Source organism: Megalops cyprinoides, chromosome 22 (genome assembly GCF_013368585.1).
Source record: "Megalops cyprinoides isolate fMegCyp1 chromosome 22, fMegCyp1.pri, whole genome shotgun sequence".
Classification (NCBI taxonomy): domain Eukaryota; kingdom Metazoa; phylum Chordata; class Actinopteri; order Elopiformes; family Megalopidae; genus Megalops; species Megalops cyprinoides.
This window is the reverse complement of record NC_050604.1, coordinates 20,454,874-20,479,085: the sequence shown is the minus strand read 5'-3', so window position 1 is coordinate 20,479,085 and position 24,212 is coordinate 20,454,874. Positions and strand designations below refer to the sequence as shown.

The following is a 24,212-nucleotide window of genomic DNA, read 5'->3' as shown; positions in this document are numbered from 1 at the left end:
AAAATGCTTTGTCTCATCAGTGTGTAATGAAGTACATTCAAAGCAAGTCATTTTTATAGTGTGGAAATTGATGTGTCGTGTGATTGATGTGTAAAGAAGCCTTCTTCTGAGAAGACAATTTTTGACTGTTCAGATCAGGCGTAAGAGCTGTTGAGAAAACTTGATGTGACATGTGGGCAGAAGAAGAGTCACTGCATTGTCAGGAGGGCTTCCTTGACAGCAGCACACAGCCCATCCATGGTAAGATCTATGTGATGCACCATGTGTGCCCATCCAGGGAGACAGGTTCAGGCTGTCACCTGCTGGGTAGGTGCCAAGTGGTCATAGGCATTTATGTCAGCCATTACATTACATTATTGGCATTTAGCAGACCCTCTTATCCAGAGTGAATTTACTGAGGCAACTGGGGGTTAAGTACCTTGCCCAAAGGTACAGCAGCAGTGCCCTAGTGGGGAATCGAACTGGCAACCTTTCAGTGACGAGTCCTGCTCTTTAACCTCTTTATACTACACTGCCACCCAGTCAAGACAGCGGGAAAGTCATGAGGTACCCCCTCTGCATGCCCCCCCAGTGCCTGCCTACCACAGGAGGAGTGCTGAAACTGAGAGTCAATGTAGGGAGTAGGAATTAAGGCAACAGACAGGTAGCATCAACCCCAGGCAGAGGACCTGGATTCAGGAAACGTAATTATCTGGCTCATTTGATTAAAAATTAAGGAGATCCACAATGCAGAAACAGGATGCACGTCTACCGCAGGCATCAGTCGCCTCTCTCCCGGAGGTCGCTGAAAAGACTGGCTGGCTCTTCCGCCGAATTCGCTGCAGCCTTAAAGACAGCTTGCTGCTGCGTGTGCCCCTCCTGTATAGCAGGAAGGAAGTAGGGAGCTGGCGTGCAAATTTCTGTGTCGATTTGTCTGAAGAAATGGCTGCTGGCGTGCAGGTGAAGGTAATATCAATTTGAAACCCTTGCATTAACCCCCTCATTTTCAATCGGAACGGCGACTATGACAAAAACGCCCGATTTCCTACACGCGTAGCTAGTAAGATAGATGTATTGAGATTACTTTTACAGTATGTTGTGTTTGATGCACATTTCGTAAAGGCAGCAAAAATAAACCTCAGTGAGCACTGCAAAACACCATCCGATAGCGCTGCTACTTAAGTAACGTTTGCTCGGACACCAGACAAAGTGGTGTTTTCGTTTCGATTAGTATCTAGCGGACCATATAATTCTTTGTTGACTGCAAGGAAGCACACGTGTTCAATACAGTTGCGGTGACGGAAACAGAAATACCATTCACCGACTGTAGCTATGATCACACCTTAATGGCGTTAAAAGAAATCGTTGTTTTGGTAATTTACTATGCTCACGTTAGGTACGTAGCTCTTGTAAGAAATGAAGAATGACGCGCACTTCCATTGCCTCTGCTACTAGCATGTAGCCAGCAAGCGACTGAGAGTCATTCACAGACTCGCATGTGAAAACTTGTCAAGTTACTCAAACAAGCTAGGCCGCATCGCATGTACATTAGCGAATTTCCAGCAAAACATAACCAGACGCGCCATTTTCCATTTGGGTAAAACACGTTTAAATATCCAGCTAAAGTGCAACTTTGTTCATTTAGTGCCTTGCAGATGAATGGACGCCCGTAATCCTCAACGTCACAGTGTTATTTTGGATGTGCAGGCCTAGCTATCGCCACTGAATTCGTGGCGCGGCACATTTCTGGACCTTTAATTTTGCTGGTTTAGTCTGGTTTGATTTTGCCACACACTTAATGGCGTGCATTATGTTCTAATGCGATAACGGGTTCTTCACCCATACCGTAAAATTACATCTCTTTATTTGAAACTTCAGCGAGGCGATTTATCGTTCGACTGTGCACCTGTCTTGAGGCAATTTCAGCATATGTCTGCACTATCCTTTGAATTAAATACAACAAACTATTACCTTGATTTAGTGTAGCTGCTATTTGAACGGTGTCTGAATATTAAGCATTTCGCAACTATGTGACCATACCTATATCCGCTTTTATAATTCTTCCTGCTGGCTGTCATTCAAAAGGAAAAGCATGCAGAAACCTCCCAGTTTGTGGGAAATTATATTTTTTTTGTAGCGAGCAGTAGCGCCGTAGAGATGTAGTATTCCACAGCCCATTAACACCTCGTGTATAGACGTCTCTGGGTGCTAGATTTAAAGTACTTTAATTACACAACTGTGCTGCCCTCAAGCAATAATACCTGATGTATCAAGATTGCTATCTAGAGTGATTCCCGATTTAATTGTAATGATACACCATCAGAAATACCGCACCTATCAAATACAGAGATCTCCCAAATGTTTCGCTCCACACAAGCCTAATGATCCTGCGTAAGAAGTTTTTTTTTTGGAAGTGTTAATAAATGGTTTTCTGAAATTAATAACTAAATAACCCATCGCTTTCCCCATGTTGCAGCAACCACAGTAAAACTGCACTGAAAGTGAACAAAAGACAAGCATTATTGTCTTTTATTGTTGAATATTGCTGTCATTCGTGAGGAACCAAGAGTGGGGGTTCTTGTGATGGTGTTCGTATGATTGTACTGTCTGCACACTTAGGACTTTGATAGATCTCAGGGTTTACAGTTGACAGACTGATTTTTTTCTGGATTAAGATATTGTTTGTTGCACACTTACATTTAAATGCAAAGAAAATCACTTCAGAAATTACGCATGTCATTTATTTGAGAGCAAATATGTTATCAGTGGTCTGGCATCTTTAGTGGCTGATACGCCTTGGAAAAATAAAGTTTTTAAAAATAAGGTTTTACATCACAGTTAGCAAGAACCACCTCCTGATTGTGAGCAGAGATTGACTTCAGCATCCCCCTCTGTCCTTCTGTCTTTTTAGATTGGAATCATTGGAGGGTCTGGTCTTGATGATCCAGACATCTTGGAAGGGAGGAGTGAAAAATATGTGGACACACCATACGGAAAGGTTCGTTGCCTTTAACCGACACACGGAAAAACAGGGTTTGACAGCTTGTAACTGGCGGAATGCAGTCAAGGCAGTGATTACAATACAGAGTTGGCCATGATACCTGTATGCTAATTACAGACAGGTGTGTAACCTTACATTGAAGGATCTTTTTCTTATTGTCACTGTGATTAGCAATAACCTCACCTCAAGCCTGTTGATGTAGTCAGGCATTCTTAACCAAGCGAGTAAGAGGGTATGTGCCGTTAAGTAATATTCTGGCCAGTATTTATTGCCGTCAAACCAGTTCCTACTTGGTTAACAGAGTAAACATGACTAACAGGACAACAATAGCCTGTCACACTGGAACAAGGATTAAATGTAAAACAATCTTTTAACTTTTCTCTTTTTTTGTCCCCCACCCAGCCCTCTGATGCACTTATAGTGGGGAAGATTAAGAATGTCGAATGTGTCCTTCTTGCGAGGTAATGTGAGACATTTCAAACAATGCTGTTTGTTGAGATAGCTGTACAGCCAACGCAAATCAACTGAATAGCTTGCTATTTGCTGTGTGGCAGCGCCCTCTAGTGGCCGCAGTGCTTTGTGAGCTGAACTCTTTCCTGTGTACAAATGAGGACCAATGTTCAGATGGCCTTTTTGTTGCCATTTTAGTTTCTGTTTCCCCCCCCCCCAACTCTCACATCCTGCAATAGGCACGGCAGACAGCACACAATTATGCCAACAAACGTCAACTACCGGGCTAACATCTGGGCTCTGAAGGAGGAGGGCTGCACGCACATTTTGGTCACCACAGCCTGCGGCTCCCTGCGGGAGGAGATTCAGCCCGGGGACATCGTCATCATCGACCAGTTCATCGACAGGTAGGGCGGGAGGGTCACGCTTTTCCCCAATCACCTCACGATCCCTGTCAGACCCCTGGCCTGCGACAGCAAATGGCAGCGGTAACAATGTTCACCCAAACACGCTTTCAAAAACAGGGCAACTGGATTCAGAGTAATATTTTTACTAACACAAGCAAAGTGATCTGAAGGTAACCACCTCTTCCTAATTCTTTGGTTTTAGCTATAATGTATGTATATATATATATATTATTTAGAAGGCACTGTAATCTTGGCTTGTTAATGAATTCTTTTTATTATTATTGGTGTAAGGATTTTCCTGCAAAATCCATTACTCATTTTACTTGCTACCATATTGTTGCATTATGGTTAGAGCTGCCTACATTCATTACAACTAATGAAATGTTTTATGTAAATTATTTTGAGAGGCCTTGTTCTCTCCTAAGTCACAGCTGTCAGAGTACTGAGGTTTTTTAAGCATGTTCATCTCAAGAAATTTGTAGATACACAGTGTTTCAGGCTCTTGCTGTGTGCCTTATTCAGCCCTTGCTGTGTGCCTTATTGGCATCATCAGCATCATCAACTTGTACAAGCTCAGGCTGTACTGGGCTCACTTCCTGTGATGCCACAACCTTGCGAAAGTTGCGAAAACATGAAAACATGGTTACCTCAGTATCGTCAATGGGGACGTGGGCTCATCAAATGGCTGCCAGGAAAATGTATAGAACTCCTCTGCTGCCATTTGCTGTTTCATCAGCAATGTATGTAGAATTGTTTGATCGTGGAGGCAGCACTGGATGTAGCACTTACACGATGAGTGTGACTTCCCATTTAACTTCATGAGTTCCACAATGTGCCAGGAACAATTTAAGTATGCATAAAAATTTACGTGAATAGTGATTGCAATCACTTGATTGACTGGAACTGAGACTGCAAATCACATCGCAGACAAAGGCTTTTGTTCTAAGTTCACCTAGAGGCATTTTTTTCTGTTGGTTTAGAGTAAATGGCAGCTGAAATTATTTTAGCGAGCGCACAAAGACCTGTTGGAGGTAATCTTTGCCCTGTGTGTTTGTGCTGAATACTGTAGAAGGCTATGGATATGTGTGTATGGAGTGGATTCATTTCTCGCTGCATCACGTTCTCATTTAATGAGCCATGGTTACCAAACAGGTTTAACTAACACAGTACATTCAAAGTGTGGTGTACTGTCTTTAATGGCCTTCATATTTGAAGACTGTAATGTTTGACCTTGGAGGGAATGATTTTACAGAAACCAGCCCGATGGAGCAATGATCTGTGCAATTCTTTCAAAGAAAGCAGATTTTTCTTTTTTTTTCTCCGAAGATTACAACAAGGGGCCGTGCGTAAATTGCACAACTTCTGTGTTTCCTCTCTGGGCACAGCAACGTTGCACAACGCTTTCAGATTTTATTTAGTTGTATTCGAATGCCTTCCTTCCTTGGTGGTTTGCGTGAAGCTGATTGGTAGAAGGATGAGAGTGCTACGCAGAGCAAGGGGAAAGAGGTATGGGGGTTGTCAGCAGTGTCACGAGGAAGCGCTAAGCAAAGAGCACAATATGTCATTGTACATGCTGGGGGCAGTCCATACCTCCATTTCTGCCACTTACTCAAGCATTAGTATATATACTGTTAGGTTGCCAGGGAAGGGCAGTTATGTTCTTACTTTCTCTGTCTCAGCAGCTACTGGCCGTTTTTATTTTATTTTATTTTTTTTTTTGTTTCATTTTGTTTTGTTTTCAAAAGCATTGGGAAATTACCATATGGAATATTACCTGTGACCATATAGTTTGTTTTCTGGATGGAATTGTCTCGTGAAATTTGTCCCATGCACGTGTCATTTCCATATTGCTTCTCATTTGATCAGGCGACCCTAGCATGAAAGGGACCGCAGGGCGACCTTTGTTAGCTGGAAAAATGCAGGACAGTGAGGACTGTTAGATGGCATTGGTATTTCATTATGGATCTACTCGACCATTTCTGATATCAAGGATGGAACGTGGACGAAGACGCGTGCGACCATAGCAGCAGATTCAGTTGGAATGCTTCAAAATGATAAGGTTTTTTAAAAAAAAAAAAAAAAAAACAGTACAACACTGTATGCTTTGTTCCTACAGTTTGGATAAAGCATTTGCATGTACCTGCCATGGTGGTGTGGTCTCAGAGAGCCGTGGATAGACTGAACAGAGGGGTAGGTCTGGATAACAGTCAGGCTGTGTGTCATCCAGCAAGACCAGAGATACCCAGGGAGCTTACTCTCCATTAGTGCCAAACCACCTATTTCCAAAACCACAAATGGAAGTTTATCATTGTTACCATGCTATGCTCAGTCCAATTGATGCAGGATGCTCCAACACAGAGCCGGTGGTGTTCCCTGTGCTTGAAGCATGACTCCATCACAGAGCTGGAGTGTTGAGGTCATTTTTGGGGGCGTTCAGAGCGCCCTAGTTTGTGTTCAGTGAATGCTGCAGTACTGTGTGTCAGCGTCTAGAGAGCGGTAATGCTGCTATCCTGTTTGGGGCCAGGGCAGTGCTCCTGAGGGGGGCTGGCTGTCAGCTGAGCCTTGCAGGCCCACATGTCAATGTGTCCTTTCCCCACACTCCGGGGCGGACGGGGTGATTCAGAGTCACACATGCGATGGTTCAGAAACTTAAAATGACGGTACGCATTGTGTTTCTGTAGTGACCCACGAGGCAATGTTGCATCTCATTTCACAATAAGGATTCACTCACAGGACCCTGGAGTGGTGAAAGAGAAGCAGATAAAAGCCGTCTTCTGATGTCAAGGTTATCATTTCCCTCCTCCCTTATATTTTCGTTTGCACAACTTATTGGTCTTTTATTGGTGTAATATTCTAACCATTTTCCCTTACCATAGGATATTCCCCATGTTGTTTTACAGTACGCAAACAGCTGGAAAGCACTGAAGACCTTTGGCCTGCTGGGTAATGTGAGCGATTATGTGGTGAATCGCAACCATCCCCTGGGTTTCTGTTTCATTTACAGCAGATAAAAAACTAAAACAAAAGTCATCTGGGGCCAATCTGCTCTTATCTGTATAGTCTTATCTAGAGCATTTACGTGCCACAGGTTGTATGGAATGCTGTTGAAATAACATTTCCAGTCTGGCCAGTGATCGTGCCACCGGTGTCAGTGCATTTAAGGTAATAACATATGAACGTGCTGACCTGAAACCACATCTAGGGGCAGCCACATTCAATAGCAAGCATTCAATAGCAAGTCATAGGCCTGCATTTAATTCTCAATCAATCAAGTTGAATAAGTTCTATTTGATATCAATCAGAACTACCCACACTGACGGGTGAGACCATTAACTGGAGCGATTTATGTTTTGAGAATGATTGATTTTTTTATTTTTAAAATTAGTTTAAGGGAGGCATCTGTATGTCATTTTCAAAGAGAAGGGTGTTGCAAAGTAATTTTCCCGCAGTGAGCAAAATTGTATTTCAGTGCTTTTGGTGCTCAGAATGATCTCACTCAGAGGTTAGAGGTGAAGAGGTGGATTATATTTACCAGCTTTCCTGTTTTCTTCCCTTCTTTTCCCCCTTTCTTCTTTACATGTTCCTGTGATGATATGTTGTTATTTGTTTTCAGTGTTTTTTTTTCTACTCTCAAAGGTAAAGCAGTCTGTTGACAGGAAAGGAGAATTAAATTCTGCATATTTGTCCTCTTCCTGAAGGATCTTGATTTCATCGGTAGCTGAAAAGAACGGAATATTATTTTTAGTAGCTAATGCAGGCGTGTCTGCGGACAGATTTATTTATCAAACAGCATCACTTGGGTTGTTATTGTGTGGCAGTATGTTGTATTACATTACATGACAGTATTGTCATTTAGCAGATGCCAGAGCAACTTAGTAACTGTAACATAGGTTACAGTTTTTTGACGTTATCCATTTGTACAGCTGGAGGCAGTTGTGGGTTAAGTAGATTGCACGAGGGTACAACGGCAGTGCCCCAGCGGGGAATCGAACCAGCAACCTTTCCAGCCCTGCCTCCTTACCTGCTATGCTACACCGTATGTTGGGTGACAGTGGAGTCACATACCCAGAATTGTGACCTGTGAGCCATAGGCTCAGGCTCTGATACTGCTGCATTGCCCTTGATATAGGCAGCTGATCCTGTATTGTCATGAATGTAAATGCCGTCTTAATACCTAAGGCCTTCTGCCAGGCACGTGTCCCATGGACACCCCATCCCCTCTGGATTAGCCTGCGTGTGTGTACTGTACACCCTCTAAAACAATTTAGTGAAATTTACTGAAACCTAATTTGTTTAACAGGTCTGTCCTGTTTGTGTTCCCTGTGCAGCCTGGATAGTGACAAACCTGACAAACCACAGACATTACCAACATTATAATTATTATACCTCATCATTATTTTTATTAGTACTATTATTGATGTTGTTTGTAATGGTATTATGTGACTGTCCTCAGGGTAACATACAGAACCTTACATTAGGTGTAACATAACACTAAATCAAAATAAAGGTACAAGCTCAAAAACTACAAAATACATAAGTACCTTAAGATTTTAAGGTCAGTAGAGACCAGAACATAACTTAATGTTACACAGGTATGCCAACCAGCCAGGTGAAGCATTGGTCTGGTAGGCCCTATGCCTATATAAAAACACCAAGTGCAGCAAATCCAATATGAATCAGAATTACTCGTTGTCAGTGGTAACCACAGGCTCAGCAGTACATTAAAACCAATCAACAGTTAAAAAAAAAAAAAAAAAAATCATGAGCTGCTTACAGTCGACAAAGGGTTATCTGTAAACACTGAAGCTCTTCGGTGCTTTGTGCAGTGACTGACCCGCTTGCGCTGGGTTTGAGCGTAAGCTGCTATTTCGGGAAGGGGCAGGTTTTACACCGGTGGTGCAGGGAGCTGCATGTCGGGGCTTGTTCAGTCTTGTCCTGAAGCATGTGACTGCATTTTTCTGAAGGGTTAGAGGATGGTGTGATTGCGTGGCAGTCTCGTTTCTTTATAGATTAACATTCTGCTGAGTCTGTACAGAGCATCAACAGATTAGAAGCCATAAAAAGCTATTTTAAAGGTCGGCGTTTCCATGCACACAATGGCCTGGTTGGGGATTTGTTTTGTAGTTTAACAGCTGATGTTTAAAGGGGCTGTGCACTTGCACATGATGATCACAGTTTTCCAAACTATCCTTTGCAGGGTTTATGGTGGAAGGCTTGCCCAGATGGTATCATTTTTATAAGGATAATGTTTTGCGGTGGAACTGATCACTTCATTGACAAACGTCAAACAAAGTCTGTTTTCAGACAGAAAATCATGAATTGTAATTTGACACCAGGTCCAGTGAGGAGTCAGTCTTGTGTCTCATATGCAACGCAAACCAGCACTCTCTCAGATGATCTTGTGAGGTGTGTGTGTGTTGCTAGTTCTATGAGCTCTGTGTGTGTGTGTGTATGTGTGTGTCTTGCTGTTGTTTCTGAAAGCATAACCTTTGCCACTTTCTGTAGCAGTGTTTCCCGGCAACACTGTTCCTTAGATATGGGTTGTTTTGCTTGTACTTGATAGGAGACATTTCTGCTGCACTCCTCCATCAGAGCTCGAGTAGAGCAGAGGCAACCCTGTAGACAAGGAACGGTTTTAAAATCTATTCATTTAAAGAGCAGGCCATTCAGGCATCATTAGTTTTCTTTTTTCATTTAACCCTGACCTGCTGGTTTGGTTCAGCATGCATCAGCACTGTATGCAGTACTGCTGGATCTCGTAAAATGGAAAAAAAAAGGAAAAAAATTATCCCTATTTTGCCATACAAGGAGCACCCAGAACAACTCGTGTGTGGCTAAGTGAACACTGGTTATTTTGTGATCGTTTTAATGAAACCACAGCGGGACATCAAAGCTACTTACCCGCAACACCTAATTAACTGTGGACTGTGATGCAACAGTGAAATTCCCGTTCCAATAAGTAAATGTGTAAGTAAGTTTAGCTATTCCTGCTTCCCCCCCCCCCCAGAGCTTTCCACCCTCATACAGCTTCAGGTGCCATTTGCTCCTCTCGCAGACAGAAAGCAAAGCTTGTCAGTGTCTGTGTTAGAGAGGAAAAGATTACTGGTGGACACGAACTGTAGGGGGCTAAAGTGGGATTGTGGGCCAGCGCGTATAAAGCTCAGTGTCTTTGAAAGTCGTCAGAGCATAACATTGATCTCACAACTGTCCCAGACACAGTTTGCTGGTGCAGGGGTGTAGTACGCACTGAGAACTATGCACTGAGAACTTCCAGACCTACATGCTAGAAAAATCTGACAGAAATGACTGCCGTGGTTGTAGGGAGGCGTGACGTGGGACATGAGCGTGGGGGGGGGGGGGGGGGGGGTGCAAGAGTTCATGCTGAGGTCAGCACGGTCCATCGCAGCAGAGTCTCTTTGGGTGATCTTCTGTGCTTGGCCCTTTGTTTATGTCTGTTAGTAAGTAACAGTATGGTATTACTTCACATGTCTATGTTTACAGTTTTTGATTAAGGAATGTCAAGAATTAACTGGCTCACAGGAAAGGATGACATTAGCGATGAACACAACAATTAATGCAAAATTTTCTCACCAAACATCAAACTAAATGGTGCGTACTCCAGGTTACACGGATTAAAATCATAAATATTTGGTAATGCCGATCACATTCTGTCAGGTATGGTGATCCCAGTACATCCATCCCTCGCACATACTTTTCACTTTGTGCGCTCTCTGGACCGAACAGAGGCAGACCTGCTGATAACGGTCATTTCCCCTGGTAGGGGGGGGGGGGGGGGGGGTACATCTAGCCAGTCAGAGCACTGCCCTCTGAGAGCCAGTGCTGAAAAAGACCAATTTGGTTGCTGTACTCCATGGTGATAACTGCGCTTTTTTTGTGCTCAACAGAATGTGTACGACAGTTAGGTATAGGACGACTTCTGAGAGACTCGAAATGGAGATTACATTACACTACATTACATCATTTAGCAGATGCTCTTAACCAGAGCGACCTCCAAATAAGTGCATCACTATGCTAAGAGTGGTTATCAAGATTTCTTCCTTAGGTAGAATGATCTGCTATACAGACCCTTTGTGTCGAAACTGTGTCCACTAATGGGGGCTTGTTCTGGTGCCAGTCTCTCAGTCAGCAGCCTGCCAGCATGTGGAATATACTTAATAATAAAGACCAGTAGTGACATACTGTAACTTGCTACTCATACTGATTGCAGTGACAGAGTTTGTATTTCTATTTGTGTACTATTGGACTTTTTGTGTTCATGTTTTGACACACAGAAAAGCCCCATAAGAAAGCAGTTTTGCTGTAGTATAAGCTGGCGTCTAAAATTATATCTAAAATTTCTTCTCTGTATCAGTCAAAAGTTTGGACACACATACTCATAGTGGGGTTTTTCTATTTTTACTATTTTCCACTTTTTAGAATAATAGTAAAGACATCAACACTATGACATAACACAAATGGAATTATGCAGTGAACAAAAAAAGTGTTGAACAAATCAAAACTGTTTTATATTTTAAATTTTAAAAATATTTTTTTGGAAAGAAACTCACACTTAAGCATCAGTTTCACTATTTATATTTGTCTACGAAACAAATTGCAAGCATTTAAGCATGCCTTTAGATTGAAATGTCTTTGAATGCATGATGAATGCATGCCATTTTCTTAATCAGGTGTTTTTCCTGGTACTCTGTTTGTGTGTGTGTGTGTGTGTGTGTCTATATCTATATGTATATGTATATGTATATGTAATGATCAATTTCAGAAACATTAGCATATTAGCATCAAACATAATAGTATGGCTGAATTTGTGATTTAGTTCCTCTTTAATATTAACCTGTGTCAGGGAATTGTGTCCAAAGTGGTTTCAGTTCCTTTTTTACTTAAGCTATTTCAGATAATACTGTTATGTAAAGAAATAATCTGTCTTTATACCTAGCAGGTTAATTGCTTTCAATGAAGTGAACTTTATTCTCCAGGACAGTGCAGCTTTAAACTGTTTAAAAGATTTTTAGTACTGATCTCAACTTTTATTGTCGGTAATGTAGATAAATTGATTTATCTTTAGTTTAATTGGTTGAAACATATGGTTTTAATTGTTTTATCATTGTTTATTATTTTATTCTTCTTGCGTGTGTTGAAACTGTACGTCATTTCAGAAAAGGGTCAAGCAGAAATTGCAGCACTAAAACTGAAAGAACCTACATACACCTGACTTGGAACAATATACTCTGTTGTAAAAGTAATTGGATTACGTGCCATGAATCATAAAGGCACAGAACGTGTCAGTACACATCATCAATGTTTAAAAAAACAGGGTGTCATGTGTTTTATGAGGAAGTACATTTTACTTCCTTTTGATTGATTGTATAACATAAAACTGGTTTTGACAGTATGGAAACACCCATCTGAAATGGTCCTAATTTCAACTGAAATGTGTCTGACCACTTGTGTGTGTGTGTGTGTGTGTATATGGGTGATCTCGAGTGCTTGTGGTGTGTGTGTGTGTGTGTGTGTGTGTGTGTGTGTTTGCGAGCGGTTGTGTTCGTTCACACGTGCAAAACGAAGCCGACAGCCACAGCACAGAAGAAGTGCTTGCGATCCTCTGCTGACTCGTGTGGATCGGTTCTCGCTGCTGCCAGCACGGAGCTCGTCACAGTTGTTCCTGTCCCTCACTTTCTGTCTCTTTGGCCTGTATTCTACAGCCTCCGCACCAGGAGCCACACAACGGCTCTATTCTCTTTTCGTGGGGCTCCTAGTGACGCAGCTCTTCATTAAGCATACAGTATGAGACAGCAGGGTCATCAATCGCTAAAGCACTGTCACCAAAGGATCCGAGGTCTGTGTCTCTTTGTACGGAAAACGTCACACGTGTTTAGTTGTCAGTATGGTACCATTCTCAGTCCCATAGATTGGGGACGGATAATAAATAAAAATGTGTGCAGAAAAGAAAAGGGCTGTTTGAATTCTCTGTATAGTCTGGCATTTACTTTCACAAAAAAAGTATTAGGGGATTTAGTGTCTGGTCATTTTTATCAAAGATGGATAATTTATTTTATATATTATTACATACATTTGTTGTTTTTGCTCCCAGCAGAGCAGCAGTTTAATTTAATATAAGTTGTTCACAAGAAATGACAGCCCCCTCATTGTTAGATGTACGGGAAAAACGCATCTTGATTGGCAACATTTTTACTCTGTGTTTATGCTGGCACGGTCCCAGAGAAAGGGAAGTGCTGCTTTCATGTGGTGCCCTCCGATGACAGCGCTGAAATGTTCTGGATCTCGGGTGGCGCGGCTGCACGTCCGACATCATTCCTTTCATACTGGCGCCGAGGTATGCCCGCCCGTGGCATCACACTCAGCCAGTTCCCCAGATGCAGCACACAGGGCACCTCCCTGTAGCTCCTTTCAATAGCCTGGGTTTTGTGTATTGATTTGTGCCGCCACACCTCAGTGCCAGTTTGACTGGTTGTATTGTTATGAGGAAGAAGAAAAAAAAAAAACAAAAGTGGTTTATAGAATCAATGTAAAAAATGAAACTTGGGTGTTTCTGCTGGGTGTTTCTGAAGGGGCGAGATGCCCTGTGGGGGGCAGGGCCAAAACGGGTGACCCCCACGCCGGTCTCCTGGGAAGGTGACCCTCGGAGTGGGTGTGGGTGCGCGGTGTCAGGTGAAGGCTGGCGAGCGGAGGCAGAAAGGGAGGACTTGTGGGTGGGGCTCGTGTGTAGGGGCCTGTGGAACACTTTGACACGCAGAAACCATTCGTCTTTCATTCACTTCTATTCAAAAAATGGATAAAAGGCAAATAAATCATTTTGTTTTCCAGTAACGGAGGAAATTCATCTGGGCGCATTGCCGCTCGTTCCCCCCCGGGTTCAAGTTTGGTTGACCTCGGAATCCAGAGCACTGCCGTCACCATGGCTGCGTGACTCAGTGTTTTGCCTATCATTTACGGGCAGAATTGCTAAGTGGGCGGGGCCACCACTGAAGCGTCCTCACACAGACCTATCACAGACCTGGCTGAGCTTGGGTTGCATCAGGCAAAATCAGCCAGCCGCAAGGGAGCTAGCAGGCTGTATACAGAGAGAGGCATGGCAGTCCACAGGGAGTGAGGTCACTCCTACTGCTCACACGTTGTCTTCACTTTGTGCTCAGTCACGTCTTCGGAGCTACTGCCGTTGATGATCAGAATGCAGATACGTCTTCCATTGTCTGGCCTCTGTCTGGAAGCTGCTCTCGCGAAACTGACGGTGGAAAGCATACCTTACATGTTATTGCTTCCGTGTCACCCTTCTGCTTACGGTTTTCATTTTATTTGAATATAATCAACTAAATACATAAGAGCGGCCTTATCTCGTCATGTAACCAAATGGTTTGGTGAACCTACACTTGAGCTACCGCTGCTGTCTGCTCAGAGGCAGTGGTATGTCATATGCTGACAGCCAGTGCATGCTGCATTTAACGTGGGTCACTCCCATGTAACACAGTCTGGTTTATCTGGTGGGCACGTTCACATTCCATTGCTGGCCGCCACATTTTTCCAAGGATATTGTTTTTTGTTATGGTATTTTAAGGACAGGACATTTTTCTGAATAATAATAATAATTTAAATTCTTATGAGTGCATTTACTCGTCGGTTCGTTGTCTTATTGGCTAATAAAAATAGTCAGCCAGCTAACGTCACCCTCAGAATGTGACCTAGTTAAACATTAAAGTGCCATATGCCTGGCTGGCTGGCATGGGATCATCTTTATCATGTTGTAAACATTCTCAAAAAGCACAAGGTACCAGGGATTGGAAAGACTGGAGCCATGCGCAGCTGGCTTGAAAAATGTAGTTATGCCACTGGTCACCACATAACTCGGCAACTAGTAGCTTATCAGTTTGTTGGTACCAGTATGGGAAACCATATAAACACACCACTTTGCCAACATAAACGAATCACCACAACAACCTACTGTACCAAAATTCTGCGTGCAATGTTAAGTACATCTGCATCTAACCTCTTAATGCACGTAATACTACGTATGCTCACTATGATATTTAAATTACATTACGTTACATTACTGGCATTTAGCAGACGCTCTTATCCAGAGCGACTTACATCGATTACAGTTTTTTTACAATGTTATCCATTTACACAGCTGGATATTTACTGAGGCAAATTGTGGGTTAAGTACCTCGCCCAAGGGCACAACAGCAGTGCCCCAGCGGGGAACTGAACCGGCAACCTTTCGGTCACAAGTCCTGTTCCTTAACCTGTGCTACACTGCTGTCAGCAGCATATTTGTTGAACATGATGGTTTTATTTAAGACCTGGTGCAAAACCTCTTGGAGGTTAAACCCCAAAGGTATTAAGCTTTTTTGAAGCGAGGCAGTGAGCGCCGCATCCCTCCTGCCTTTGTTTGCTCTTTCTTTCTCTGTCTCTCTTTGGCGTGTTAATGTTTTTGTAGTTGAGCCGTGTGCTGGGCACAGGTCGATGGGTGTCCTTACTGTGGTTTTTTCGCCCCTTGCAGAACCACTAAGAGGGCGCAGACGTTCTATGACGGGAGCCCCACCAGCCCCCCCGGAGTGTGCCACATCCCCATGGCCGAGCCCTTCTGCGGCAGGACCAGAGAGGTCAGTGACGCTGCACGCTGCATGTCGGTCAGTATTACTGTTCTGTCCTGTGTCCATGTTGCCAGTTGCACAAAAGTTTTCGCTATGAAGTGCAAAGAACAACAGAAAAAAAGGTATAATAATACAAACTTAAGGTTGCTTTTGTAATTGCAACAAAATCTGTACGATGTAAAAAAAAATAGTAATCCCCTTCAAAAAAAGAGGCAGGGCATAAAGCAGCATCCCCTCACTGTGGGACGCTCACTCTCCCGTCACTGTGGGACGCTCACTCCACTCTCACTATGGACACTCACTCTCCCATCACTGTGGGACACTCCACTCTTCCATCGCTGTGGGACACCACTCTCACTGTGGACACTCACTCTCCCGTCACTGTGGGACACTCACTCTACTCTCACCGTGGGACACTCACTCTACCCTCACTGCGGTACAGGTCCTGCTGGAGGTGGCACGGAGCCTGGGGGTGAAGTGCCACACGAGGGGCACCATGATGACCATTGAGGGCCCCCGCTTCTCCTCCAGGGCCGAGAGCCTCATGTTCCGGCAGTGGGGCGCTGACGTCATTAACATGACTACCGTGCCGGAGGTGGTGCTGGCCAAGGAGGCCGGCCTGTGCTACGCCAGCATCGCCATGGCAACCGACTACGACTGCTGGAAGGAGCATGAGGAGGCGGTGAGTGGGATGTGAGGTGGTGCTTGAGAATGAGGGCTCTCCTGCTCTTACATCCTGTGGTAGAATTTAATCTTGCAAACCCGCTGGCTGTGCCGTTGCGAAATATCATTCTTTATACCTTCTACCACCTCCAATTTCCCTTTCTTTACCCTCCACTACTCTCAGATTAACCGTGATTAATTTTATAACAAAGGGATACAGCAGATATTGCATTACATTCATTTAGCAGAAGCTCTTCTCCAGAGCGACTTCCAGCACAAAAGAACAGAAGTGTATCCATTCAAGTTAAATGAGCAACAGTGTCAGACCAGGCCAACAACACTCCCAGACCAGTGAGTGAGAGCATTCGTGGGGGATGGGGGATGTGGTGGGGGGATAGGGGGTTTGGAGCACGAGCAGGGGGCGAAAACGAGAGAGACCGCGGGAGGCAGGAGAGGGCAGCGGGCGAGGAGCCAGATCCTTTCATGTGCTGCCGTGACGCACTCGGCTGGGTGGAGTGCCCCGGGACGGGGCTCAAACCCGCTGATGTAACAGGCTTTTCCAGGAGCGGTGACTGATGCTGTGACTCAGCGTACTGGGTTGCCCTCCGATCCCCCCCACCCCCTGGCTCTATCGCCTCAGCTCCGGCTGCGGGGAGACATCGCGTTGCATTACATTGCATTACGTTACATTACATTGCATTACGTTACATTACATTGCATTACGTTACAGTTATTTAGCAGACGCTCTTATCCAGCACGACTTCCGTAGGTTACCGTTTTTAAATGTTATCTGTTTTTACGGCTGGATATTTACTGAAGCTTTTCTGGGTACACTGGGAGCGGCAGTGTAGCACAGTGGTAAGGTGCAGGGCTCATAACCACAAGGTTGCTGGTTTCATTCCCCACTGGGGCACTGCTGCTGTACCCTTGGGCAAGGTACTTTACCCGCAGTAAATATCCCGCTGTACAAATGTGTAACATAAGAACTGTAACATATGTAAGTCGCTCTGGATAAGAGCATCTGCTAAAAGACAATAATGTAATGTAGTGTAACAGGTCAAGTATACCTTGCCCAAGGGTATAGCAGCAGTGCCCCAGCAGGGAATTGAACCAGCAACCTTAATATTACGTGCCCTGCCCCCTACCACTTTGCTAAACTTTCATCCAGGTCAGGATGCCAGAGTGAGCTCCTCAGAGGCCCAAGGCCTCCCCCTTTTTCTATAATACTATTTTCTTTCTCCTGTTATGCAAGCTTCTGATTTGCTGGGTGGTGGATTGTAAAAGTGACGATGAGTTTCATCGTGCTGTTTTTAGAATGGCGTCGTATGTCAGTGCCACCTGCTTTGTGCCTGGCATGTCAAGGACAGTCCGCACAATAAGAGCAATGGCAGACGAATAATTTCAAATACAGCCACCGGGAATGGCTACCCTCACCATGAGCTACACAAGAGTTACAGCAGAGAGGGGGAAAGAGAGACCCAGCCACTGCGCAACTCCGCCAGGGCATTATCTCACTAAGATCCAGATGTGACCTTTTCACAGGTTACCGCAAATAGTTGCCGTTCTCTTTCTCTTTTAAAAGGGAAAAGCAGTGACAAATTTCCCATTATCCATAAAGAAAAAAAGGATATTATTTTTATCCAAGTGTGCTTGTCACTCTTTCCTGTCAGCAGTTTATGAGGTGCTGTTCACAGTGCAAAAACTGAAGTAGCTCCCATGTAGCCACAGCAACAAACTGGCATTCCACACACAGCGGCTGCACATGAATGCCCCGGCAGGTGGATAAGTTTTGTGTGTGTGTGTGTGTGTGTGTGTAGGGGGGGGTTTATTTTGCCTTCTTCAGATTCCCTTTCACACTTCCTGCAGCTGATTCCTGGCCCTCCCTCCCTCTCTCTCCCTGCTGCATGCCCCACATCCTTCCGCCCGCCGGGCGGCGGGGGCAGAGCGGAGACGGAGTCGCTCTCTGGGGCGGCTGGCTGTCAGACGTGGGACCTGCCACCTGCTCGGGGGCCTAACACACTCTCACTCCCTGTCAGCCAGTCTTCCGGGAGGCTCCCCCGCACACCGGGGGAAAATGACGCACAAATGCGTGTATGAAACCTTTCACAGTGCACTAGGGAAAAGCGGCAAAACCGCTGTTATCTGGGTGCTAGTCTCGTGTGGTCCGTTGTTGTTGTAATGAGTAAGATGAGTGGACATCAGGAACGGAAATAAAGAGAAGTAAAGCAGAGCAGATGATGATGGTGTCACTTCTTCAGCTGATACAGCGACTCGTGGCTAAACCCAGTGGGAAGAGGGAAAGTCCAGTGCAGAGTTTGTTTGTGTGCTTTGTGATTAATCTGGCTTGTCAGTGTGATTCATTCTCATGACATGCGCAACACATAAAAATGCATCCACCTCACCTCTGACCACAGTAAATGAATGTGAGTCTTTCCTACTCTGTTGCAAGTGCAGATGCCATGAACATGGTGCAGAATTGCTGAAAATTAAATGCCAGCAGAATGCCAGCATTGGTGGCTCCTAAAACTTGCATAAAAACAATGGCAGCAAATTGCTGAAACCTGGTGTTATGCGAGGTTTTGCGTTATAAAAACAAAAAGAGCACTTATAGACCTTATAGACCCTTATACACCCTACCAGTGGACACCACCAGAGACTAGCCTGTCGATAGATCAGATAGATCTGGTACAGCAGTGTAGCATAGTGGTAGAAGAGCAGGACTTGTAACCCTTGGGTAACAAGGGTTTAACCTTACTTTTGGGTAAGGTGTTTAACCCACAACTGCCTCAGTCAATATCCAGCTGTGCAAATGGGTAATATGTGAATCTGTAATGTATGTAAGTCACTCTGAAGAAGAGCGTCTGCTAAATGAAAATAATGTAATGTAATGTAGATCCACCCCATGCCTGTGCTGGCCACTCCCTTTGGAAACATGAGCAAACGCTTATAGATGCGTGATGCTCTGAATGAATCTCCCTCTCTCTGTGGCTCTGAAACTGGACTCTGTTCAGATGTTCAGGCATTCTTTTACATTTGACTTCCCTATGAACCTACAGGCTCTCATGGTTTCGGCCATCAACAACTGATATGGCAGTAATAATTAGGCCCCAATAAATAGTTAAGTGGTGATTATATCAGCTTGTTGCCATCATTACATTATCGCTGATGCCATTAATGGTGGTAATCAATTGTGAGGAAAAAACACCACAGTGCTGTCATGTGGGCTTCTACAGAATGATGGCTGATGATTCAGCATTCAGGTTTACCACAGACAAGCTTGTCAGTAAAAAGTAAATGGCATATGTGACCTTTTTCATCTCACTTCTGTAGTGTGGAGATACCTCTGACAGTTACGACATTGACTGTACATTCCGTATATTTTCATGTTTACAGAGGTTTTCGGTTTGATTCACGAGCATTTCAGTCTGTGATCCCTCATTACTGTCCAGGTTTTGACAGTTTGGAGCACGGGCACTGTTGCCGGGAGACAGCAAGTGTACACCACTCAAAGGGAAAGTGAAAGCGTGAAGCCCGAACACGAAAAACTGGAAATGATAATCCATCTGTGACACACTGTGCTTTCGAGATGGGTTCACGTCAGGCGGTTTGTCAGTTGAGCTTTGTGGCAGGTCTGGAAAAAAAATAAGTACAAATCTCTTGTGGGAACATTAAGTACACATACCTGTATGTGAGGACTACCAGTTGTTTCAACAAAGCATTGTTCATTGTTATGAAAGTTGTCTCATAGGGAAGGGTTTATCCTACAAACACGCCAATTGAACCATTTAAGGTAACAATGAGTGTGTCACATGGGTGGCTAAATACCCAGAAATATTTTATGAGAATACCCTGGGAAGTGTGAATGGACAGTTGAGGCTTTTTAAACTGTACCAGCTCACACACAATCAAATACTGGTATATATAGCAGGAATAGCAGTGGGTAATTATGCTTAATATTTATAAAGGGTGTTTGTAGTTGTCCTTGAACGATAGCGAATGCTTTAATGCGCTCACTTTGAAAACCTGACTTCAGGTCTTAAGGCTTTTGCTGTGGCTTCTCCCCCCGTTTCAGGTCTGCGTCGACAACGTGTTGAAGACAATGAAGGAGAACGCAAACAAGGCAAGCAGCATTTTGCTCACCGCCATACCCCAGATCTGCCAGATGGACTGGAGTCAGACGATAAAGTGCCTGAAAGTAAGTGGCATAGCCAGGGAATCTGTCACTATCACTCGCTGCCAGTATTTGGTCAGCTGGGTGGTGCTCTGCGCATGAATAGAGAAGGTCTTTCCCACAATGTAGTCACAGCATGCTGAGAGCTGCTGCTATTATTATTACCATTAAGTCACTCTGCAAACACAGTTTTCCAAGGCAGCTAACAACGTGTAACAATTTAATTACAATAACACATACATTACCCAATGGAGAATTCGATGGAACATCGCTTCTTAATAAAATTTCAGGAATCAAATATTAGATCAGATTTTTATTATTAGATTATTAGAATATTAGATTTGATAAAAGAATTAAAAGAATCTGGGATATAGTGAATCCTAAGGAAAGTGAAATATGGTTTAATAAAAGAAATGTTAAATAAATTGGAGACTTCAGGTGATGTGAATAGTAGGAAACCTGGTTTGGGAGAGAAAAGGTAAGTAAAGCCTGCAAGCAAACCACAAGGCTTTCAAGATAAGTGGCTTATGAGCTTTCCTCACCAGTACATCTAGCAAAAGTGCTTGAGAAATATGCCTAGTTATTAGCCGGATGAATGATTACTGAAAAATGTGTATGCAAATCTTATTTATAACATGCAGTTGTGCACAGATGCCCTAAATTATGCATGAGAAATATCAGTAGCTTTTACTGTATTTGGCATGGCCAGAGACCTGGAGTTGTAACAGCTGTCTGGACACACCTAGATAATGATGAATGTGCCAAATATGAGAAGAGTTGGTAAATACTCGCAATAGCTATTCGTTATGTGTGGAAAAAACCATTTGATGGCGATAGTGGCCGTGGGGTACGACCACGGGCAGTGAATCATTAAACAACAACTACGCCAGCGTTAAGCCTGATTAAGCAAAGCTGCGAAAAGTTACGGGAAAATCGTGTTTTTCCGTCCGTATCAGGCGTGGCTGGGTGTGGCCGGGGACCAAGCGCCACAACAAACAGTGGGCTTGGGTGTAGGCCACGGCTGGTAAACGTGCCAAGCGTGAGATGAATGAGAAGCTGCTGATGTCATTGATATGCGGTGAAGGCTGTACTGGGAGCGGCCTTGGACCCCAGGCACTGAAGTGGTTCTCTGAGGTGGAGGTGCCCAGTACAGCAGCTGTGTTGCAGATGTGGAGATCTCCCCCGCTGACTGTGAACTGGGGCAGAGTCACTGCGCAGCTGAACGCTAAGCAGGAGGTGTGCAGCCTCACACAGTCAAGGAAACGCCGTTCGCTGAAGTATTTATGTAACTACTTCATATCAAACACGGATTTAAACGCCTTTCAAACAACTGTTATTACCTTCAGGCTACACTCATATGCTAATGATTAAATACGATTATACATTATTTCACTGCTTCCGACTGCAAGGCCAGAAGTGTGCAGTGGGACTGGGAGAGGAGCAGTGCCATTGTTTTGCCTGAGAGAGTAGCTGACCTTTGACACTGCTGGGAAGGGTCAAGATTCAGGTGCACCTGCTTAAATTTAAGAAAAATGCAAATCTGTATTATGGATGGCCTGAATCTGACCCGATACTGTCTGTCTGCACCTGACTGAATGTGGTCAGTAAAAATAATAAGGCGTTTGTCATTTGACCCCATGCTGTTACAATGGATGTGAATGAGCTACACCAGACTCTGCTGGGGGCGGTTTCGCAGAGCAAGATAAAACCGCCAGCCAAGTAGTGGCAAGGCCCTCTGAGGTGTTTACAATGCTGAAATGGGCAGCCACATAGGTTGGGCAGCAGAAGCAGATGACTGCTCTCAAGCACGCGCTTCCCTATTTTTATTGGTGCCAGTTCAATATCCCCCCCCCCCCCCGCACAATGTTCCAGTTCCCTGAGAGGTACCGGAAAATCACCAGCTGGCAGATCCTTATCCCGGTGAGCCCTAATCAGCAGCCGGCCGTCACGTCTCTCTGGATGGGCATTACCGTGCCAATCCCCCCGCTTTACGACGTGATCGGATTCATGTGACTGAAGCCTCTCTCACCTCCTCTTTACACGTCGGCCCTTTTTTCAGAGACAGTGTACATTCGACAGGGTCTCTTTCAGCACAGCCCTCAGTGAATGCCCTATTATTGCTTTATCAGTGAATGCAGCTTTTGCTGACTCTTCCCCAGTCTCTGATATACAGTTCTGTTTGTGACACTTCCAATACACGGGTAAAATTTTTTTTTTATTTTTTTTTTTTTTTTACAAAGAATGTGTACCTCGGTGTCTCCATTCTAAACCGAGAATGACGCAGCATGTCCTCTGAGTTTATGTGAAAGGAATCCTGTTTTGTTTTTTTTTTTTGTTTTTTTTTGCATGGCCCAATTCATTGAAATGGAGAACTGAAACAACAGAATGCAAGGACTCGAATAAAGACTGCATTCACAATGGCCTATGCCAGGGTTTCAACTAGGTGTCAACTTGTCAATACCCTTGGCTGTGCAATTGTCATCTAACAACCTGCACACAAAAAACATCTCACACTATACTGCAGTGTTCTCCTAGAGAAATGCAAAGCTGCTATTTGGCAATGATATCCCCATAACCCTCTTTGCTTTAAAATTAATCTAAATATTTTGTTATTTTGCAGGTTATGTCACAGTCTTCCGTAATGCTACCCAAACATTGAAGACTTTCCTTCACTTGTCTTTCGACCTACGTTGCCGGGGAAACGACAGAAGAAGCAAACCTGATGAATGTAGACGACAGGAAATGAAGTCTGACCATACTAGGCTTATCAGTGAGAAACGTGCCTGATATGTTTGTTTTGCATTCACGTCCTACTGCAGACAATTTTTATGTCTTTTTTTTCTTTCCAAACATTTCATGTCATACGTCTCAGCCATTTGTACCCCATATTATCTAGTCCTTACCATCATAGAGTAAATATCATTTGTGTCATATACTTCACATGTTAAAATTATGTTATATGTGATGATATTGTACAATCTGAAATTCCACACAAGCAACTTGGTACCTCGGGTTTCTAAAAATAAACATAAAATCATGCCCATTGTGTTTATATATGTATTTGTGCTTACCATGTATTCTCTCTGAAAGAAACTGGACACTGTCACCAGTCTTATAATCTTGTATGTATTTCCAGTATTATTGTTTGAGAGCTCCCTGTATGTACTATGCAGTCTCATAAGAAGGACACGGGAAGTACAGGACCTCCAACAAAAACACGTTCTTCAATTTTCAAATACGTATTGAATGTTTACAAAAGAATTGTCAGCGTATTTGGATGTGGTCATCTGTATGTATGTACGAAATGTTAACAAACAGGGCCTTTATGATGAGCTGTACGCCCTTCATAAACAGCTGTGTGTGCAATGGAAGAGCTCAGCTGGCGAAGGGAGAAATTTCCCAGTCAAATTCTCCATCTGCTTCCATCCCCATTTGTCTGTTAGCAGTTCCAGTTAGTCACGTGACGGTCGGTACTTCTGTGGCACCCTCTATGAGACACTTCCTCCTTCTGGAGTGTGTGCTGACCTCGTTTCAAAGATGGCGTCGCTGTAAACATGTGTATTTATGCTGCTGCTGCTAACGGAGGACCACCTGGCTCTTGACTTTGCTCTGCGGGAAAGTGTGATGTGGTAATTTGTGTTGTCGTTTTGAACAGCTACGCACTTGAGATGTTTGAGTGTAACCTCACTGAACAAAGTAACAATGCTTTCATTTTTTAAAAAAATCTGTATGCCCTTCTAATACACTGCCTGTTCTAATACACTGCCTGAAAGGTACAGTGAGTATTTCACATGCCATATGAAATAACAGTTGCTGTCTGAAACTGTGGTTTGCTAAGAGATTAAATGAGTCCCATCTTTTGTACTGTATGACTGAAATAAAATGTCCTGTAGACTAGAATCAGGCTCATTATG

At 43.9% G+C, this 24,212-nt stretch overlaps 1 protein-coding gene across 1 annotated transcript; it reads left to right on the top strand.

The window, feature by feature from the left end:
- Positions 1 to 847: 847 nt before the first annotated feature.
- LOC118770003 (methylthioadenosine phosphorylase) lies at positions 848 to 24,198 on the top strand. The gene is made up of 8 exons (XM_036517443.1): positions 848 to 945; positions 2,891 to 2,977; positions 3,383 to 3,441; positions 3,670 to 3,837; positions 15,371 to 15,473; positions 15,907 to 16,146; positions 20,200 to 20,322; positions 22,919 to 24,198. The coding sequence occupies exons 1-8, from the start codon at positions 922 to 924 to the stop codon at positions 22,955 to 22,957; spliced, it is 843 nt and encodes a 280-aa protein (XP_036373336.1). The 5' UTR covers positions 848 to 921; the 3' UTR covers positions 22,958 to 24,198.
- Positions 24,199 to 24,212: the final 14 nt, after the last annotated feature.